The 20,438-nt window shown below is 43.8% G+C and overlaps 1 protein-coding gene across 1 annotated transcript; it reads right to left on the bottom strand.

Annotated features, from left to right (window-relative positions):
* Nucleotides 1-1,335: 1,335 nt before the first annotated feature.
* TASL (TLR adaptor interacting with endolysosomal SLC15A4) lies at nucleotides 1,336-13,296 on the bottom strand. Its single transcript, XM_005315629.5, has 2 exons — nucleotides 13,041-13,296; nucleotides 1,336-4,585 (listed from the first exon to the last, which is right to left on the bottom strand). The coding sequence occupies exon 2, from the start codon at nucleotides 4,582-4,584 to the stop codon at nucleotides 3,715-3,717; it is 870 nt and encodes a 289-aa protein (XP_005315686.3). The 5' UTR covers nucleotide 4,585; nucleotides 13,041-13,296; the 3' UTR covers nucleotides 1,336-3,714.
* Between the last annotated feature and the right edge of the window lie 7,142 nt (nucleotides 13,297-20,438).

The following is a 20,438-nucleotide window of genomic DNA, read 5'->3' as shown; positions in this document are numbered from 1 at the left end:
CACTGGGATTCCTGAATAGCGCAGGCTGTATTGATGTAACATCTGTTTCCATTCTGAAGAAAAGAGTGGCAGGTTCTTGTGCAGAAAGTAGCCACATCAAATACTTGATGGCAGGGGGATGGAGCCTCAGGCACTACTGCCAATAGAACGTATTATTAATAATCCTTTTCAATGATGCAATTCTAAATCAAAACTCCAATGAGACAGCAGCCAAAACTGCAATATATTAATCTCTTGTATCTCATTTAGTCATCTAATGTGCTGGGTTACGTACCAACTCTCACTGTAGTTAGTTTCAGTTGCATCTCATGAATCTGCGGGATACCTGCCATGCTACATGACTCAGTGGAAACACTTTTTAAAACATATTTACTGTACTTGCTAATCAAGCACCCACCATTAAGGAAAAATAAATTAAGTTCTGGACTTATGAGAATCAGCTGATTAAAATGTCAATTATGTGATCACAAGCCAAACAGCAAATGCTATGCTTAGAGCTGAGTGTTTGCAAGAAACAATTTCAGTGCCTTGATGAGGATGCAAGCACTTTGGGCAAGAATATTCATGCCTCTGACTTTGCAATTCATTTTCTACTAACATTTGATTCAGTAAAACTCAATCATTTGAATGTTAGCAGAAAGCAACCAAAAACAGGGTACAAGTATGGTCAAACTAAACTCATTTAAAAATCTAAATGCATATCTGTAAAAAAAAAAAAAAAAAAAAAAAAAAAAAATGCATTATTCACTTACTCTAGCGGTGCTCCACATGCTATTCGCAAATAGCTTCTAAAGGACCTAGCATATCCATATTCTTCTGGGCAGGTTTAAAGAAGACCATAAAGGATTTGAAGAGATGTTTATTGTTAACTGATGTTGCATAACTCTCTACATGCTACCGTGAAAATGTGTTTCTTGGATGGAAAATAGCATCATTTCTATTTGTAAATTGCATTTGATCATTGAAGTATCCTGAACTGTAACAAAGGAAAGATTACCTTTCCTGATTTGCTGCATAATAGTATTATAGTAGGTTGCTATGACAACAAGATATAAGGCCCCTATATTTGAATGGGGCCCTCACTTCAAAGGTATTAGAAATCTACAAATTTCAACAATTTTTACTTCAAATATTCATTTCATCCTGAAATTATCACACAGTAGGGAAGTATAAATGTTATCACTAAGCAATTTGTCGCAAGAGAGCGGCAACAAAATGAAGTTTTAAGTAACGGTTTTTTTGGGTTTTTTTTAAATGTTACAGGCTGATTAAAAAAAACTGTATAGATGAAAGTAAAAAAGATCCCGCCGAGAGAGATGCAAAGGCAACTATTAAGCTCTAACGAATCACCAAAGCAAAAATACCTGGTGGGTGTTTATTAATAATTTATTGTATTACAGTAGCACACAGAAGGACTGGCCCCCCATTATGCTAGCTATTGTACAACCTCATAATAGGAGATAGTACCTTCCACAAAAAAATGAGTCTAAAAAATGTGAATGCAAGTCTGGGGGGTGGGAAGGACTTCCTTATAAGCGTACATCAAGAGCCAGGCTCTGTGATCTGAGGTGCATGCTAGTGATCACAGCAAGGGACACTATTATGAATAAACAAGTTAATTAGGAACAAATAAGAACAAGCCCAAACTTTAATGTACTGCTTGCTGTGTACATGTACCACTGCCCGCTATTGGGTGGGATATTTAGATTTCCTCAAGCATTCAGTGGAAATAGTCCTGTTACCTTCAATGGGTCAGGCCTTTAGTGTGCAGTTTGGAATTCTCCCAACTATGATGAATCCGATTTTCTGCTCCCTTCAATACCCTACACGACTTGATTCATAAGAAAATATTCATTAAATGGCCTAAAAAGAGGATATTGCATATCTCGGTTAAGGAAGATGTTCTTTTAGCTCAAGTGGTAGAGTGCTATGTTTTCTAAAGCTCAGTTCTGTTCCCCAAGCTGCATTGTATATAGCTAGCTGGCAAAAAAACCAATGTCTGCAGGTGATTGCAGATCATTATCACTTTTCCCAGTTCTTTTTAAAGGTTCAGTTCAGAGGAAAAACAAATTCATACACACACTTGGGGAGCCTACTTGGCTCAGAATGGACCTTGGATTGGATTTGAGAGGGAGTGGGCAGGGAAGGTGGCAAAACAAAGAAAGTAAGGGGATGGATAGAGCTGGGGCAGACAGTAGAGATTAGTCATAGTTGTGAGATCTGGACACAGCCAGCTGTGTTTGGGAGGAAGGCTGGGGTTCACACTTGTACAAATGATTAGAGCCCTGCCAAATTCACGGCCATGAAAAATGCGTCACAGACCATGAAACCTGGTCTCCTGCCGTGAAATCTGGTCTTTTGTGTGCTTTTACTCTATGCTATACAGATTTCACTGGGAAGGCCAGCGTTTCTCAAATTGGGGGTCCTGATCCAAAAGGGAGCTGCAGGGGGGTTACAAGGTTATTTTAGGGGCACTGCAGTATTGCCATCCTTACTTCTCCACTGCCTTCAGAGCTCGATGTCCAGAGAGCAGTGGCTGATGGCAAACACCCAGCTCTGAAGGCAGCACCCAGCCAGCAGCAGCGCAGAAGTAAGGGTGGCAATAACACACCATCCCATGCCACCCTTACTTCTGTGCTGCTGCCTTCAGAGCTGGGCAGCCGGAGAGTGGTGGCTGCTGACTGAGGGCCGAGCTCTGCAGGCAGCAGCACAGAAGTAAGGCTGGCAATACCATACCATGCCATCCTTACTTCTACATTGCTGCTGGTGGTGGCGCTGCCTTCAGAGTTGGGCTCCTGGCCAGCAGCTGCCGCTCTCCAGCTGCCAAGCTCTGAAGGCTGCACCGCCACCAGCAACAGTGCAGAAGTAAGGGTGGCAGTACCGCAACCCCCCCAACAATAATGTTGCGACCTCCCCACAACTCCTTTTTGGGTCAGGACCCCTACAATTAAAACACCGTGAAATTTTATAAATAAAATTTAAATAAATTAATTAATGGAGATATCCTATCTATTAGAACTGGAAGGGACCTTAAAAGGTCATCAAGTCCAGCCCCCTGCCTTCACTAGGAGGACCAAGTACTAATTTTGCCCCAGATCCCTAGGTGTTCCCCTCAAGGATTGAACTCACAAGCCTGGGTTTAGTAGGCCAATGCTCAAACCACTGAGCTATCCCACCCCCCAAATTCAGCTTGAAATAGCTGAAATAATGAAATTTTACTATTTTTAAAATCCTACGACCATGAAATTGACCAAAATGGACCATGAATTTGGTAGGGCCCTACAAATGATAGAACGGCAGATTCCAAGCAGGAGGGAGAGCTTAGCAAGACTGGGGCTCCTGGGTGCAACGACAGTACAAATTATAAATAACAATAATGTTTGCAGTGTTGTTGTAGCCTTGTGGGTCCCAGGATATTAGTGAGACAAGGCGGGTGAGATAATATCTTTTATGGGACCAACTTGGGTGGGTGAAAGCGCCAAGCTTTCAAGCCACACAGAGCTCTTTTTCAGGACCAGATCTGTGTAGCTTGAAAGTTTTTCTCTTTGGCCAACAAAAATTGGTCAAATAACAATACTATTAGTTATAACAGTATTTAATTTAATAATACCAGAAAAGTACTAAACTGAGAACTTAATATTTGTATTTACAAAACCTGTAAGCTTTCTAGCCGCAGACCACCTTAATGCCACCAGTTTACATACTGATGCTGCTTTATTGCGAAATATGCAGACTAGGGGTGCTTATTTCACTAGATACTTTTCCACTGGCCAGTCGTAACAGGCAGTTAATGACCATGTCTTTGGCCTTGGTGGTCTCCATATTCCTCTCTCGTGATATCTGCATGCTGATTTGGTCTACATTGGTCATGATGAGCTCAGAGGCCAGGATCTGAGTGGGGGATGCACTGTTGACCATGCTGTCCATGATATACTGCTTGTACAACTCCACCACTTTCTGCTCTAGGTAGTCATTCAGTATTGAATTGGAGAGTGGCTGCTGGTGTTGCATTATGCTGGTCACTCGCCAGCATGATGAGTACCCTTGGACGGGCTTGCGAATGAGGTCATTAGGTGGCATCCTCATGGATTCCATAGGCGGAGGAATCTCTGATGACTCCAAAAATGGGCCTAGCCCACTGTCACAGGTAAAATCTGTTGTTACTGAGCTGATAGGCATCACATGGCCTCCAGCAATGTGTAAATCATTGTAATTCTTGCAAATGCTTTTACAGGAAGAAGGAACCAGGTAGGTATCTCTACTTGTGGATCCTCCAGACATATCCTCAACTGGAGATGTTTGCCTTTCAAACTGTGTGCTCTGAATAACCTGCAGTAAAGTCTCTTTCTGTCTTCCGTTGTGTTTGCTTCCTTTTGAATGGACTGAAGAAAAGAACTTGCTCACAGACCTGCACCTCTGAAAGAGACTTCTACCCTGTGTTTCATCCATGGAAGAATAGGTAAAGCCACACATGGAGTTCATCTCATGCACCTTCTCCTCTGCTGCTCGTTTTCTGTAGAGCTTGGAACTCAAGAAGTCGTCACAAAAATAGGGGATTCCACAAAGATATCCTTCTGACAACATTCTTGAAAAAAGAGGAAATGAGACATCAAAGATTAAATTAGATCATCGTTATTAGGAATAAACCAACAGGAAGATGGAACAGAAAAACAACAAGAAAAGGTAAATAGTTCATTTGTTTGTAAAAAGACTTTTGTATTGATTATGTTCCCCCGGAAAATCTGTTATTGTTTGCATATAGATTAGCTTCAGATCAGGATATTACCATGAGAGTTTCTCACTTTTTAAATGGCTTGAGTGAATGCAGTGAGCATCTAGTTCTCAAACTTTTGTACTGGTGACCCCTTTCAAATAGCAAGCCTCTGAGTGTGACCCCCCCCTTATAAATTAAAAACACTTTTAAAATATATTTAACACCATTATAAATGCTGGATGCAAAGCGGGATTTGGGGTGGAGGCTGGTAGCTCATGACCCCCATGAGATAACCTCACAACCCCCTGAGAGGTCCCGACCCCCAGTTTGAGAACCTCTATGTTAGACTAATCACATAAAATAATTTTATGCACACTACCACATGCAATATACTGTGTTTTTGTTTTATAAGGGTATTTTGTGCAATGGCTTGTGGTTTATATCTATGTGGTTTCTGCAGAAAGTGTATTGATTTCAGTGGGTGGCCATAAAAGGTGATTATTTTCCATTCTCCATGTACATTCAAGCTATGGGATTTATTCCAAAACTTGAAGGCCTTCACATGCCACCATTGGAAAAGGTGGATCTCCGCTTCATGTTCTGAGTGTAACTTCTTCCTTCTTCTCGGGCTGAATAATTGTTATTTTCGTGGTTTCTTTTTTAATTTAAAAAACACCACCATATAGTGATTATACAAATTTCTGTAATTGGACTGGCTGATAACCATTATCAGCCAGTCCGAATGGTCACTTTGAGTTCCCAAATTGAGACAGCTAGGGTCTGGTTTTCAGACATTCTCAGTACCCACAGCTCCTGTTCACTTTGGTTGGAGTTTTGGATGTTCAGCAGTTCTGGAAACAGGGCCACACAATCTGAAGTCAGACACCCAGAAATCAAGGCTCCCAAAATCATTAGATAGTTTTGAGAATTTAGGCCATACAGCATAGTTACAGAAAAATAGCCAAACGATGATTTTTGAAATCAGACACTTAGAAACCAGTCAGAGTGCATAGTACTGTATAACTGGGAGACACATGCATCGCTATGCATCAGCAAATGTTCAGCATCCCTGCACTCTGATCATTTAATTTCAATGTAATTATTCATAATTATACATCAGTTTTTCTAAACCAATGGCAGGAAAATATCCTGTATGAAAGGGGTCCTAAACCAGTCCCACATGGTATAGCAAAGAGGAAGTTGAGTTTTACCAAGCAGATTTCACATGTTCAAATCACTTTTATAGTACAAAACTACCAAGTGATCGGTGAGAAATTAAAGCCTTCATTTTAGTAGTGTCTAGGACTCTTCATTTAACATTTAATCCAATTATAAAATGTAATAGGCACAGCTATTGTCTCCGCAGGCAGGAACACATGTTATAGATATTTTTCAGTTTATTTGACTGTTTCAGAACACCAGAACCAAGTGCACACAAGTAATTGGAAAATGCTTATACAAACTGTGAAAGGAAAGGTGGTATCATTATGTGGCACATAGGATACTATATGCCAACTTTGTGGTTGTCGCTCATTATTGGTGGGTGTGATAGGGCTTTCACCTCCTCCAAGAGCCATTCCTTGCATTACAGCAGCCATTGCAAAATGTTGCAATACATATTGGACAAAGTCCTGGTCCTGGCTATGGAACCATCCTCTGAAACTGGGGCAGAAAGGAGCTGTCAGCAGGAGAGAACAGGCCCATTAGAGCAAGAACCCATTCTGAGTTAGGAGGGAGGAGAAAGCAATTCACCCAGGGCCTCTCAGAAGGGTAATCTGTGTGGAGATAATATCTACATACATATGTTAGGGACTCTGAGTTCTGGCTGTCCTCTCTTCCTGTGGCAACTTCATGTTTACCACAGCCTATGACTGCAGAAACTGTGGTTAGCAGAACACAGGAAGAGACATGGACTGGTGTCCATGGAGGGTTCCAGAGAGGGGGAGATCTCTTTCCCCTGAGGATACCTTGCCCCCTCAGATGACTGGTTTCTAGCATCCCTTTCTTTTAAACAGCTACAGAAACCCTATCGGGGGTTTAATTGCCGTTAGGATTAGTTGCTGCTGGTTTACTTTATTTATTAGTCACACTAAGAGAGCCATGAAAATCTACTGCAGAATGCCAGTTAAATTCTGCTTCCCTCATAGCAGGAGGAGATGCCAAAATAGTTCTCTCCTATAGTCTTTCACAGGAAAGAATAGTGTGTTGGCTTTAACTTTGGTCAGAGCAAAGGTGGAATTATTGTGATACTGACCCATATACTTATTTTTGGTGTAAATATTGAGACACAAGTAAAACTATATTACATGATCTATCCCATTTCTAATAATTGTACGTAGTCTGTGCCCAGTTTATGTAGCATGTGTCATCGTTGTTTTCCCAGCTGCCAGATGTACCATTCTTCTATCACAAAGTGATGTAGCAGGGAATTGAAACTGCTGGTTTCATTTCTTTGGCCAAATTCTGTAGTTCTTATTAGATCACACTCAGAAAAGTCATGAAACTGAGCAAGTTCAGATTCACAGAGTACTTGGAAAAATCTAGTTGGCTGAGTGGGCTTTACCCTCTTGCTCTGTAGAGGATTGTTTCCCTTTCAGCCTGCAGATGTTCCCAGATCTTCAAGCGAAATCGTGCTGAGGTGAGAGGCAATTCTGAGGGCCTGGACATTTACACAGGAGCTCAATACATTCACGTTATCCCCTCCATCCTCTGCCCATCAGTTCAGCTAGAGGCAGGTTGCCATGGTCTCACTACTGGCAACTGGCCACACAGAGGGGATTTGCATGTGGAAAGGGTCAGCATTATTTCCTGCAGGTGCTTTTTCTTTGGTAAGAGAAGAACAGTTATTCCCAGTTCCACTTTCTCCTGCCTCCAATACACATGCACACCAGAGTCCCAAATGCACAGAGATTGTGTATTAGGGATTCCACAGAGTTGGAGCAATGAGGATTTCATGCTCCTTTAGATCAGTCCATTTTTCTCCTGTCCTACCTTGAAAAATTCACATGGATGTTTCATTCCATGGGGGACAGAGAGAGCAGGTGGCCTAGTTCACAGTCTTTACTCTTCACATGTTTTGCCCTGAGACAGGGCTGCTGGACTTTTCCCTTGCTTGGTTGTTATTTTTTAATATGGTGATTGATTAAATTCTAAAGGAATACTAGCATAGCTTGCACTGGGGAGGAATAAAAGAAGCACTGCCTGTTATAAATTCTTTATTACCTTTATCTTTTCGGTTTTTAAAACCAAATCCCTGGCATATGCCTTAACCTGGTGTGACAGATCCAGACCAGTGGCGTACAGGAGTCTGGTAGAGGGCAAATATACTGGTCACTGGATGAGTAGTTTTCTGTTCCCTGAGTGACCAGAGAAGGGGCTGCACTAAAGTAATCAGGAACCTGCTAGAACCAATTAAGGCAGGCAGGCTAATTAGGACACCTGGAGCCAATTAAGAAGAAGCTGCTAGAATCAATTAAGGCAGGCTAATCAGGACACCTGTGTTTTAAAAGGAGCTCACTTCAGTTTGTGGTGGGAGTGTGAGGAGCTGGGAGCAAGAGGTGCAAGGAGCTGAGAGGGTGTGCTGCTGGAGGACTGAGGAGCACAAGTGTTATCAGACACCAGGAGGAAGGTCCTGTGGTGAGAATAAGGAAGGTGTTTGGAGGAGGCCATGGGGAAGTAGCCCAGGGAGTTGTAGCTGTCATGCAGCTGTTACAGGAGGCACTATAGACAGCTGCAGTCCACAGGGCCCTGGGCTGGAGCCCGGAGTAGAGGGTGGGCCTGGGTTCCCCCCAAACCTCCCAATTGACCTGGACTGTGGGTTCTTCCAGAGGGGAAGGTCTCTGGGCTGTTTCCCAACCCACATGGTGAATCTCTGAGGCAAGAAAATCTGCCAATAAGCACAGGACCCACCAAGATAGAGGAGGAACTTTGTCACACTGGGTATTTTTTGCATTTCAGTGGAGAGAAGAGTTGACCCTTGATCTATGCTGCTAAGGTTAGTGTGACTACAGTGAGCCTCTGTGCAAATGCCCAGAACCCAGCAATATCATAGGCTTTCTCAGACTGGCAGATCCGTTGCTTGGAGATGATGGCAATGTGTGTACAAAGAGCCCAGTGCATAGTTGATAGAGAAGCTACACAGAATTGAACTGACTGCTGAGGTGGAAGATTTCTAGAGAAAGTGAAAGGAATGTAGTAGTGGGCACAAGGATATATGGGATAGGGCTTTTAGAAAGGGATGGATGCAAATACATTTGGGCATGCAAGGTCCCAAAGTAAGATCCTAAATAACCTTACAGGTGTGCTGTTTGGTGTCTGGAGTTCAGCTTTGTTTGTGATCCCTATACATACACAAGGCTTCCTAGAATCACAGGTGCAAATAATCCCTTATCCCTTCATGGCGGGGAATGAAAATCCTATGGATCCCTTTCAGGAAATCCTCTCCCACCCCCTAGGACTCAGAGAAGCCCTTCCATGAGGTCTGGATCCTGGTGGGGGGATGGGAGGATGTAGAGCCAAGGCCCACCCTATCGGGAGTTTATACAAAAGTTATAGTGACCATCAGTGTTCACTTTATGCCTTATGACACTTACTTCCTACTCCCATCTTGAGGCGCTATAGCTGGAAGTGGAGCCCTGACAGTGCAGTGTCTATGGAGCCTCACTGGCAGGATCCATAGGGGGCTAGGAAGAGCCAGGAAAGAGGGCAGAACATAAGATTTCCATGAAGATGGCCATGCCTGTGGTGGGTTACCTGACATCCCCAGATTTAGGAAATTGAACCTCCTGCTCATGGCTTAAATTCAGCTGGAGCTGTCCAGAGCAAAGCTCTGATCAATATTTTCAAACCCACAGGACAGAAGACCTGAGCCCCGGGGAGCTCCGGGAAATACTCTGAGAATTTAAGCCATGCTCCTGCTCATTTGATGAGGAGTAACTTGCCCCCTTCCACCACCCAACATGTACACAATGGAACAGTCTTGTACAAATTCTCCATGGTCCCCAATAAGTTTCCAGTCCCCTACACCTTTTTGTCCAATTTGGTCTTTATTTCAGGTCAGAAAAGGTTCCCTGGGCCATATACTCTAAATTGTATTTTGCAAGACTCTGCATCTGAAAAGCCTTATAGCAAAGCTGTGTGACGTTGCACTCTATATGATTTTATAAATATATGTTAACGAGTGAATATAATGTAACTGGAATATGCTTCATGCAAAAGGTCTCTTATAAGATTTGTAATGATACCTTACAATCTACTGAATGTGGTCATCCTATTTGTATAAATATATCACTCTTGTATCTGAAACTAGAAATATGAAATATAACTCTGAGGGCCTATTGTAATTATGCAAAGTGTGGGACATTAATGGTGGTTTGGAATCTTGATGGCTCTCATCAACCAGGACAACTGACTGTGGATGGCTCTATTTGCAAGCAAGTTTTCCTGTGAGTCAGGCTGGGAGGAATGGAGGCTGAGGCTTTGGCTACACTGGCAATTCACAGCGCTGCACTTGCTACGCTCAGGGGTGTGAAACTGCCCCCCCCCCCCCCCCGCCGAGCACAGCGAGTGCAGCGCTGTAAAGGGCCAGTGTAATCAGCACCTGCAGTGCTGCACGCTCGTTTGCAGCGCTGCAAGCTATTCCCCTCGGAGAGGTGGAGTACTTGCAGCATACACTCGCGCTTGGCAGCTCTGTGAATCCGCAAGTGTAGCCAAGGCCTTAGGGTCTTACAGTGACGTGATCATGTCACCTGAACTGGAATCCATCTTTAACCTGGTCTCTTTCCATTGAGAAGGAGGGGGTGGGAACCCAGACAGGGACAAAGGATTCCCGCCTTATGCAAAAGATATATAAATGGGTGGAACAGAACAAAGGGGAGAGCCATCATGAAGAATCCCCTAGCTACCACCTGAGCAGGAACAAGAGCTGTACCGGGGAAAAGAATTGTGGCCGGGCCTGGAAGGTGTCCAGTCTGAGGAAAAAATTTACTGAAGCATCTCTAAGTGTGAGATTATCTGTATTCAGTTTGATTAGACATAGATTTGCGTGTTTTATTTTATTTTGCTTGGTGACTTACTTTGTTCTGTCTGTTACTACTTGGAACCACTTAAATCCTACTGTCTGTATTAATTAATAAGTAAAAAGTGATTGTATTAAACTCAGAGTATGTATTAATACCTGGGTGGGCAAATAGCTGTGCATATCTCTCTATCAGTGTTATGGAGGGTGAACAATTTGAGTTTACTCTGTATAAGCTTTATACAGGGTAAAATGGATTTATTTGGGGTTACTCCCCATTGGGAGTTGGGCATCTGAGTGTTAAAGACAGGAACACTTCTTAAGCTGCTTTCAGTTAAGCCTACAGCTGTTAGGGGAGATGATTCAGACCTGGGTCTGGGTTTGCAGCAAGCTAGCGAGTCTGGCTCAAACCAGGCAGGGCACTGAAGTTCTAAGCTGATAGGGCAGGAAAGCAGGGGCAAAAATAGTCTTGGCACATCAGGTGGCAGCTCCCAAGGGGGGTCCTGTGATCCAACCCGTCACAAGCTGTTAAATATTTACAGTGACTGTGCCTCAAGTGCTTCTATTTGGAGTTCATTATACTGCTCTGTTGCCATTATGGCTAAGAACCTTTCCAAATAGCAAATCAACATTTTTCTTCATTAGCCTCTGACAAGATCTCCTTTGCCTACTGCCACCTAAAGCTAGGAGTTATTTCCTTCCCTTGTGTATAACTTTCTTGAGGGTGTTTGCCAACTGTGATCATGATTCCTCTGAATCTTCTCCTTGTCTAGATTACAATTACATGGGCCAAATCTTCCAAACTAGCTGCCTAAATTATACAAAACATGCATTTGCCTGCACAAAGGGGGTACAAAGGAACATAGGAATTGCTCTTCTGGATTGGGCAGTTGCTGTCTCTAATCCAATAACCTGTCTGACAGTGGTCAATACCAGATGCTTCAGAGGAAGGTGGGGGGGAAAAAACCCTCCATAATGAGCAATCATGGCACAACCTACCCATAACTAACTCTGCTAGTGTGAAACCAAAGCCCAAGGGTTTCAACCCTGCTGCCCAGGGCTGAAACCGAACCTGAGCACCGCTTCAACTTCGACTCCAGGCGATAGTGCCTGGCTTTAGCTTTGGGCAGTGGGGCTCAGGCATCAGCTCCAGCCCAGGACCCCAGCAAGTCTGGCACCAGCACTGGCGACCCCATTAAAACCCACTGGCAACCCACAGTTTGAGAACCCCTGTACTAGACAATTTGGAGTGATACAAATTTTGTTTCTACACATCTACATGTCTCTCTTATAAGTAAATTTAAATCTTTGTTTAGTCAGTCTTAACTTTGTGGATTTTGTATGTGCATTTTAAAGTTATATCCATGTTGTGACAATTCATTAATATTTTGCATCTGAAGTAATTGGAGCAGGGGGAAATGGATTCATGTGCTCTTGTCACTGAAAGTGTTACACTTATTAGGAGTCGGGGACAGAGAGAGCTACAGTACATTGCTATTGAAACTATTGCCATTTTATGAAGAGTGAACAGGAGGAGAGTGCATGGACCTGACCATGGAATGAAAGGGTTACATCTGCTGGGGACTAAATGTAAGCAAGAAAGTGTGTGTGTGTGTGTGTGTGTGTGTGTGTGTGTATACACTCCTGAATTTGCTGTGAGTCTAGAAAATGCAAGGATTAAAGGTCCTACAGGTAATATTTATTTTAACCATAATTGGGTTGCTCAGAAAAATTCTAAACCTTTTGACACAGATATACAATATTCATTTTTTACTTGGGGGAAACAATCTGCATATGCAGTACTCTACCTCTAAGCTGTCACTTGGATAACTTCCTAACTCATACACACACATCAATGAAAAATGGTATAACCAGCATAAAAGCAGCACATTCAATTACACTTGCTTTAAAAGTATTACATAATGTAGATTATTATTTTATTACTTGCATTATGATAGTGCCTAGAGCTGTAGTAATGTTCCAAGAGCCCACACAGGATCTGAGTGACTGTTTTCATATCCTTAAGGCACATCAAAGACTAACTATTGTGACTCATGGTTCTGGAGGCAGATACACTAGACTGGAGTTTGTAATATACTTACCATTTCTGAAGGAACCAGAAATTACATGTGGAAATTCACAGAGGCTATGTAAAATCCTTGCAAACCTACACTGCCCACATGCCACTCAGACAAAGATTATCTGGATTTTACCAATGTGATTACCAATCAGACACTAACAAGCCAAATGTAGAGGCAAGAAAAATATTTACAGAGAATTGTACAGTGTATAATATGTTTTAGTTCTTACCTTCAAGTCTTAGCTGCTTTCCTGAGACAGAAGATAAACAGCAAATGACCATGCAGAAAAAAATTGTAGTTCTTCCAGACAGTTTAAAAGCTCACTTGTATGTAGCTTTTTTTACATTGCAAAGATGACATGTATTTTGTTTCTCACTCTCCATTACTCAGAAGAATTAAAGGGAAGTCCCTGGGAGATTTGGACGTTTTATAACTGACTTATTAGAACCACACCATATTAGACTCTTTCTTCCTCTTTTTATGCCAAAATGAAACTGTGTTGTGAAACTAAATGTTGTTAAAATAGTATAGTGCAACATAACACGTGTGTACCCATCAGCCTATGCTGCCAGTTCCGTAAAGAGATGTTAATGAAATGAAAAAATATAGCAATCTGAGAGAGTTGGATAATCAAGAATTCAGTTGTCTTACCCCAATTTCACTCCATTTATGTAATTTTCCATCTTTACAGAGATGGTAAGTCACCATAGGACCAAACAGGAATCCATTCCATAGTAGGCACACGGTCTCATAAAGACCCTATTACATCTAGCCTACTGCCAAATGAGCCAGTACAAGATGCTACTGGCACATCTGAATTGACCCCAAAAGGCTGAATAAGAGTAGCTGAAAAGGGGTTATCAGATTGCTACACTGGGAAAATGATTGCAAACTATTTTCTTCCTGTCCTTTTTTTTTTTTTTTTTTTTTAAACTAAACCCTATATTTTTCTTTAAGAAGTCTAAGGTTTTATTAGAAGCACAGAACTCTAGCTGCTAACCAGCTGAGGTATATATGCAGGTATATCATGTAGCATGATTAAGCTATGTAAGTCACTTGGAAAAATTGGAATCAATCAAAAAGACTGAGATCCATGCTATCCTGGGGCACTGTGGGGGAGGACAGCCTTCCTTATCCCTTCATCTGTTCAGGAGAAATTGTACTGTACCATGGAACTATTTTCATTAGGTGATGATGGCTTTTCCACAGAGCCCAATAAGGTCCTGCATTTTACTACAGCAGGGATAGATTCTAAAGAAAAATCTGAGATGTAGATAATAGTCTTCATTGTAATAATACATACACATCCCTTGAAACTCAAATTCATTAGACCTCACCTGATGCTGCTTCAGATGCCAGTGTCTCATTTTTTCATTTAGTCCAACTTTAAGTCAGTAGCAATAATATACAATGTCCTCTTAACCTTATTCTTGAAAATCTGGCAAGAGACACCTGTTATCACATGTGTACATTTAACAGTCATGTAGTCTTTTCCAGTTTCATTCCTTGGGGCAAATTCAGGCCTAGTTTTGCCCATCTGCCTGGGATAAATTTGGCTCTGTAGCTGGAATAGGGCATACCAAAGGTTCAAATAGTGAGTGATATTGTGAAGTGTTACATTGATTTTTCAGGTAATTATAAAATGATGAATATATGCTACAAGTTACCCAAAAAAGATAACTACCATCTTCAGAAAAGGAAAGATAAAATATGAATTTTCCTCCACAGATAATGCATCCTCCTCCTCCTCCTCCCCTCCATTAATATGATTCCCTTAATATGCTGCCACTTTTAGATTCTTCTCCCAAACCTCCCTAACCCATTGAACTGCTGGGAATCGCTAGCTTTTTTTTGTATTCTACAAAGCTCCATATGGCTGGTAGCTCAACAGTTCCGCTGAGAGTAAAAACGTCAAAAAATGAGTTTTTGCTAATGCAAAACACCTCCAGGAATAACTTAAGAAGAGTAGTCAGAATTTTAAAATTGGGTGTCTAAAGTGGGGCTTCTAAATACATATATCAGCATCTAGATACAAGTGGCCTGATTTCCAAAAGAGATGAGCACTTCCAAGTCAGTGGGAGCTGCAACTTTCCAGAAATATTGAAAATCTATCTACTTTTATTCCGGTGCCTCAAGGGATTTAAAGACCTAACTTTAGGCACCCAGCTTGAAAAAATTAGCCAGTGCTCACTGCTTTATAGGACACAAAAACCACGATAGTCTGTTCTCATTGATCCTACTGTAGCTATAAATTCCAGAGGAAGAGAGTTTTAATACTGTAGTTTCTCATCAGACTGGTTGAGTATTAACACCCTGATATTTTGCAAGAGCAAGGATCAACCTTTTTGGTGGATAGCCATATGTTTCCTAGTGCCCTTGTTCATCTTCATCTGAAGGGCTATCCTCAGGCAGGCAGAATTATCACATGAATTGTTACGCTCTGATTTATAATCTGTTCTTTAATGTAGCACTCTGAAGGTCAAACTGAAAGGTGAGTGACCTGCAGGCAACTTTACACTACTGTAACACATCACCTTCTGCCCCCCTTATCCTGTGTCTAAGTTGGCGTGAGCTGACATTACTTCCACGACGAGAGGGCTCGGAAGATGGTGCAAATTGCAGCAGCTTTGAAACTCCTTCAGATTATTATCTGAATTTTGCTCAGAATGTTTGTGGCCACATTTGCTTAACTATGCTCAATAGCCTTTGCCATCTAATGTGTACCTGTCTCAGGAAGACCGTGAGCCAGATTCACTGACGCTGGCAAAAAGCCCATTTCAATGGCATCTCTCTGCATGAGAGAGAGGATTCCCCTTGGAATGACAACTTTAATTCCTATGGGTGACCCCATAATCAGTGGGAATGTGTCGATATAGCTCAGCCCTGGCTCCCCTAGACCTCCCTACTCCCCAGCTAATGTTGCCCACCTTTTGTGGATGGTAAAGCTGCACTATTATAAATGTGGTGAGAAGGCTGGAGCTGCTTCCCATACTTCATACAAACTCCACCATGGTGGACTTTAGGTTTGAGATCCCATATCAATACAGGCTGAATATGGGCCTGCGTTGTTAAATACTGCAAAGATGGCTGCATTTCAGCAGTGAGTGAAAGGCTATTTGTCTTTGTAAAGTTTGTGCAGTGTTTCAGGAACCAGTGAGATGAAAGACACTTCATACATTTCTGTTATGAATATTATTAAGAGTAGGAAACATAGGCACTGACTCTGTGGGAAAAAATTGTGGGTGCTCAGCACCCACCAGCAGCCCCCCATCAGCTCCTCCCCCTTCTCCCCAGTGCCTCCCACCCATTGTCAGCTCTGCCAATCAGCGCTTCCCTCTCCCTCCCAGCACCCACTACAGATCAGCTGTTTAGCAGCGTGCAGGAGGTGCTAGGGGTGGGGGAAAGAGTGAGGGTGGGGCTTGCTCTGGGGAGGGGCAAAACAAGGTGGGAAGAGGCAGGGCAGGGGTGGGAACAGGAGGAGCGGGGTGTGCAGGGCGGGAAGAAGTAGGCGGGGTGGGGCTTTGGGGGAAGGGGTGGAGTGGGGGTGGGGCCTGGTGAAGTGGGGGTGGGGCCTAGGGCAGAGCAGAGGTCGAGCGCACACACCCTTGGGGAAAGGATAAAGTCGGCGCTTTTGGTAGGAAATAAATTCAGCCTGCATGCTCGATGTCCATTTTTTTTTTTTTTTGGGTGCATATATTCAAGCTGTACAAAACAAAGGTGCACACTGAAATATCTGCAGACCAAACCAGTTTTAATTCTGAAACTACTTCATGATCATATATCATTAACTGGGGACTCTGGAACTGCAAAGGTTATAATTACATAGCCTAACTTGATGGCCTACTCTACTTATGATTTTATGCAGTATCACAAAGGGCTGCTATGAATCTTTTCCCTCTTAGAAAAAAAGACAGGCAAATATTTCAATACCTTACTTTATTATGTGGGAGATATCATGAATAATTCAAGAAGCATGGCCATGTGTTACCAAAATCAATATTTCAAGTTGCGTAATACACCACTTTCTTAATTACAGTCCAGCACTACTTTCACACATTGATAATCACATACATACTATCAATTACTTAAATAAAACAACAATAATCTTTCAGTGAGGAAGAAATATCACAGTTCTGTACAGTTCCTCTTTCTCACCCTTCGTTATAGTTAATGGAAAGCAAATTAATAGAGTGTCCTAAATAAAATATAGTGCCATTCAGTTAAACATCTATTTACAGCCGATTCCTCTACTCCCATGCAAAAGACTGCATCAGAAGCAAATACCCCTTCACTGCTGCTATGCATGTCCCGGTACTATGTGCGTGTATGCATCTCAGTAGCATTTTTCAGTGATATGTTCCATTCCAGGCAGGTCCGGCTCTGGCTTTTTTGCCGCCCAAGACAAAAAAGTCTCCCACCCCCCACCCCCCTCCCCGAGCGCGGAAGGGTAGGGTGGCGAGCCCACTGCGGTTCCCCTCTCCCTGGTGGGGGGAGGGCGGAGAGCCCAGCCGGGACTCCGCTCTCCCTGGCGGCCGGAGCGCCGGGGGGAGGGCGGAGAGCCCGGCCGGGGCTCCGCTCTCCCCGGCGGCCGGAGCTGGAGCGCCGCACCATGCCGCCCCCTTCCAGGTGCCGCCCCAAGCACAAGCTTGGTGGGCTGGTGCCTGGAGCCGGCCCTGATTCCAGGGCCTCATTGAAAGCCCACTGAACTGAATGGAAAGATTCCCATTGAAATTGATGGGTTTTTGGATCAGACTCCAAGGAAATGAGAGTTCTGAACATACCTAGTAATGGAGTGTATTTCCTGGATGTAGCCTGTTTGTCATTCAACATTTACAGGGCCCGGTTTGGGCACAACGGATCTAGAAGCAAAACATGTCCACAGAATCCAAATCTGTGCACACAAACAGGTAGTTGAATATGCTACTGCCCAATTTTCATGTGCAATTAACCTTCTGCATGCACAACTACGCGTGTTGAGTTTTGGAGAGCAGGTGAGGGGAGCAGCAAATATGGGCTAGATTCACAAAAGGATATAGGCACCTAACTGCCATTTTAGGCACCTAAATCCCAGAATCAGGCCCAATTGTGATTTACAAAGCTCTCGCTCAGCTGCTCTGAACTCTGTAGGCACCTAAATTCACTGGGCACCTAAATTTCTGGAGTAAAAATTCCTGAGGCACTTACGTTTCTGCCTCTGGGCATGCACACTGCATTCCCACAGCAGCCATCCAGACACCTAAGCCCAGAACAATGCACAAACCAAGAGAAGACAGATGTGCCTCTGCCTAAATTGCTGGCAGGGCCTGATATGGTAAGTGTGCTCAGGCTTCGCCTACCAGATCTGATTCCTGTAAGCAAGCTTGCACATAATGGGCAGCAGGGGAAAGAGCAGCTCCCTAATAACTTTTAGGGTGGTTAGGGTGCTCACCTGGGATATGGAATACCTCCTCCCACTTTAAGTCCCCCTCTGCCTGAGGAGGAGAAGGGATTTGAAGTATGAGCTGCTCCCTCTCGGGTGCATGCTCTAACTACTTGGCTATAGGATATTCTGATCTGGAGCTCCTTCAGTCTCTCCAGTTGAAGGTGTTCCACTGTGAATAAATAAATGGTGCAGGCACCTAACCCATAGATACTCCCAAGCAGAGGGAGGCACTTCCCTGCAGCCTGACTTAGGCCTGGTCTACATTAGAAAATTAAGACACACTAGGGTGACCAGACGTCCCAATAAAAATCAGGACCGTCCCGATATTTAGGCATTTGTCCCGCATCCCGATTGATCTTCGGTCGGTACACTGCACTCCGCCTTTTTTTTTCCCCCCTCCGCCAGCAGCACTCAGCTGCTCTCGGCTTCCCCCCCGACTGCCGGCTTGGCTTTTTTTTTTCCCCCCTCAACTCTGACTGCCGGCAGCACTCGGCTGTTCTCGGTTGTTGTTTTTTTCCCCTCTCCTGAAAACCAGAGGCTCCCCCACTGTAAACTGATCCACACATTGCTACCAGTCTGGACCCAGCTAGACTTGCATGTCAGAATGCAGAGTGAAAGGAAAAGTTACAGTGGTTGTTACTTCTCTGCTTTGCCATTATGGTGATGAGCATGGTGTAAATACCTAGACGCTGGAAGTATGCATAGCTAAGGGCTGGTCCACACTAACCCCCCACTTCGAACTAAGATACGCAACTTCAACTACGTGAATAACGTAGCTGAGGTCAAAGTATCTTAGTTCGAACTTACGCGGGTCCACATGCGGCAGGCAGGCTCCTCCGTCGACTCCGCATACTCCTCTCGCCGAGCAGGAGTAGCGGCGTCGACAGCGAGCACTTCCGGGATCGATCCCAGAAGATCGATTGCTTACCGCCGAACCCGGAGGTAAGTATAGACGTACCCTAAGGGAGGGTGCATAATCTCCTCTGACTGCCAGCAGCACTCGGCTGTTCTCGGCTTTTTTATTTTTTCCCCCTCTCCTCTGACTGCCGGCAGCACTGGGCTACAGTAGGGAATTGGGAGAGGGAGCTGTTTGTGTCGTTACACTGGCAGCACTCGGCTTTTTTTTTTTTTGCTCCACCGGTGGACCCCCCCTTGTGTCCCAATATTTTCTTCCTGTCATCTGGTCACCCTAAGACACACTCCTCATCTTGGCATCTTCCACTGACTAGCTTAGGTGAGAGCTGCCTAGCGTGTTGCCTTTTGTGAATCCTGTTCTAAATCTCCAATCTTTCCCATTCATTTTATAGGGAACCTAGGTGCCTCGCCCAGGCTTTGTGAATCCCAGTAATTTTCTAGCTGCCTAACCGTTAAGTGGGGTCACACTCAGCATCACCACATCTAAGTTTCTTTGTGAATCTAGCCCTAGGTCTCCAGCTCATAATTTGGTCCAAAGGGTAAATGTGGATAGCTATAATTCAGGCCCACAGGAGGATTACCCTTGGGAAAACAGAACACATTGATCATTTTTCTTTTAAGTCGGATCTTTAAAAAAAATCAAGCTAGCTTAAGGACACCACTGCATTTTGAGGTTTGGGGGCCATCTTAGCTCTTTAATTTTTAGCATGTAATGGAGCTCAGATGCATTTCCCAAAGTTGTGGGCTGCCTCCAGCTAGTTATTCCATGCGTGATGCCACACTGACCTTGTCAGAATACAATCACCACATCCATGGTCCTCTAGAAAGGAGATCTGTTGAGGCTTAAGAGGGCAATGGGTGGTTTCCAGACTGCCAAATATATTAGAGAACTACTAACCGCCTTACTTCCTCTTCCTACTCAATCAAGGGAAGAATGGATATGTTTATATTTATATTTATTCCCTTTTTATATTTCACTTCTCTTCCTAAAATCACATAAACCTTTTATTTGCTCATTCATCTAGTATGTAGTTTGTTTACATAGTTCCAAAGCATGGGTGGTGCGTGACTCCTGCATTTGGAGAGGCTGGGCGTGAGCACCATAAGCTCCCTAGAAGTGGGGGAGCCACCGACACCTGGACCATGGCCCTGCCCCGTGCTCCACTCTGAGGCCCCACCCATGCTCCACTCCCACTCCGGCCCAGGCCTGGCTCCCTCCCCCGAGTCCCCCAACCCACCTCTCGTGCCTCCTTGCCCCCTCCCTCAAGGCCTCCCCCCGCCCACCGTTCG

Source organism: Chrysemys picta, chromosome 1, assembly GCF_011386835.1.
Source record: "Chrysemys picta bellii isolate R12L10 chromosome 1, ASM1138683v2, whole genome shotgun sequence".
Taxonomy (NCBI): Eukaryota; Metazoa; Chordata; order Testudines; family Emydidae; genus Chrysemys; species Chrysemys picta.
The sequence above is the reverse complement of the archived record's forward strand: the minus strand, read 5'-3'. Positions and strand labels throughout refer to the sequence as shown.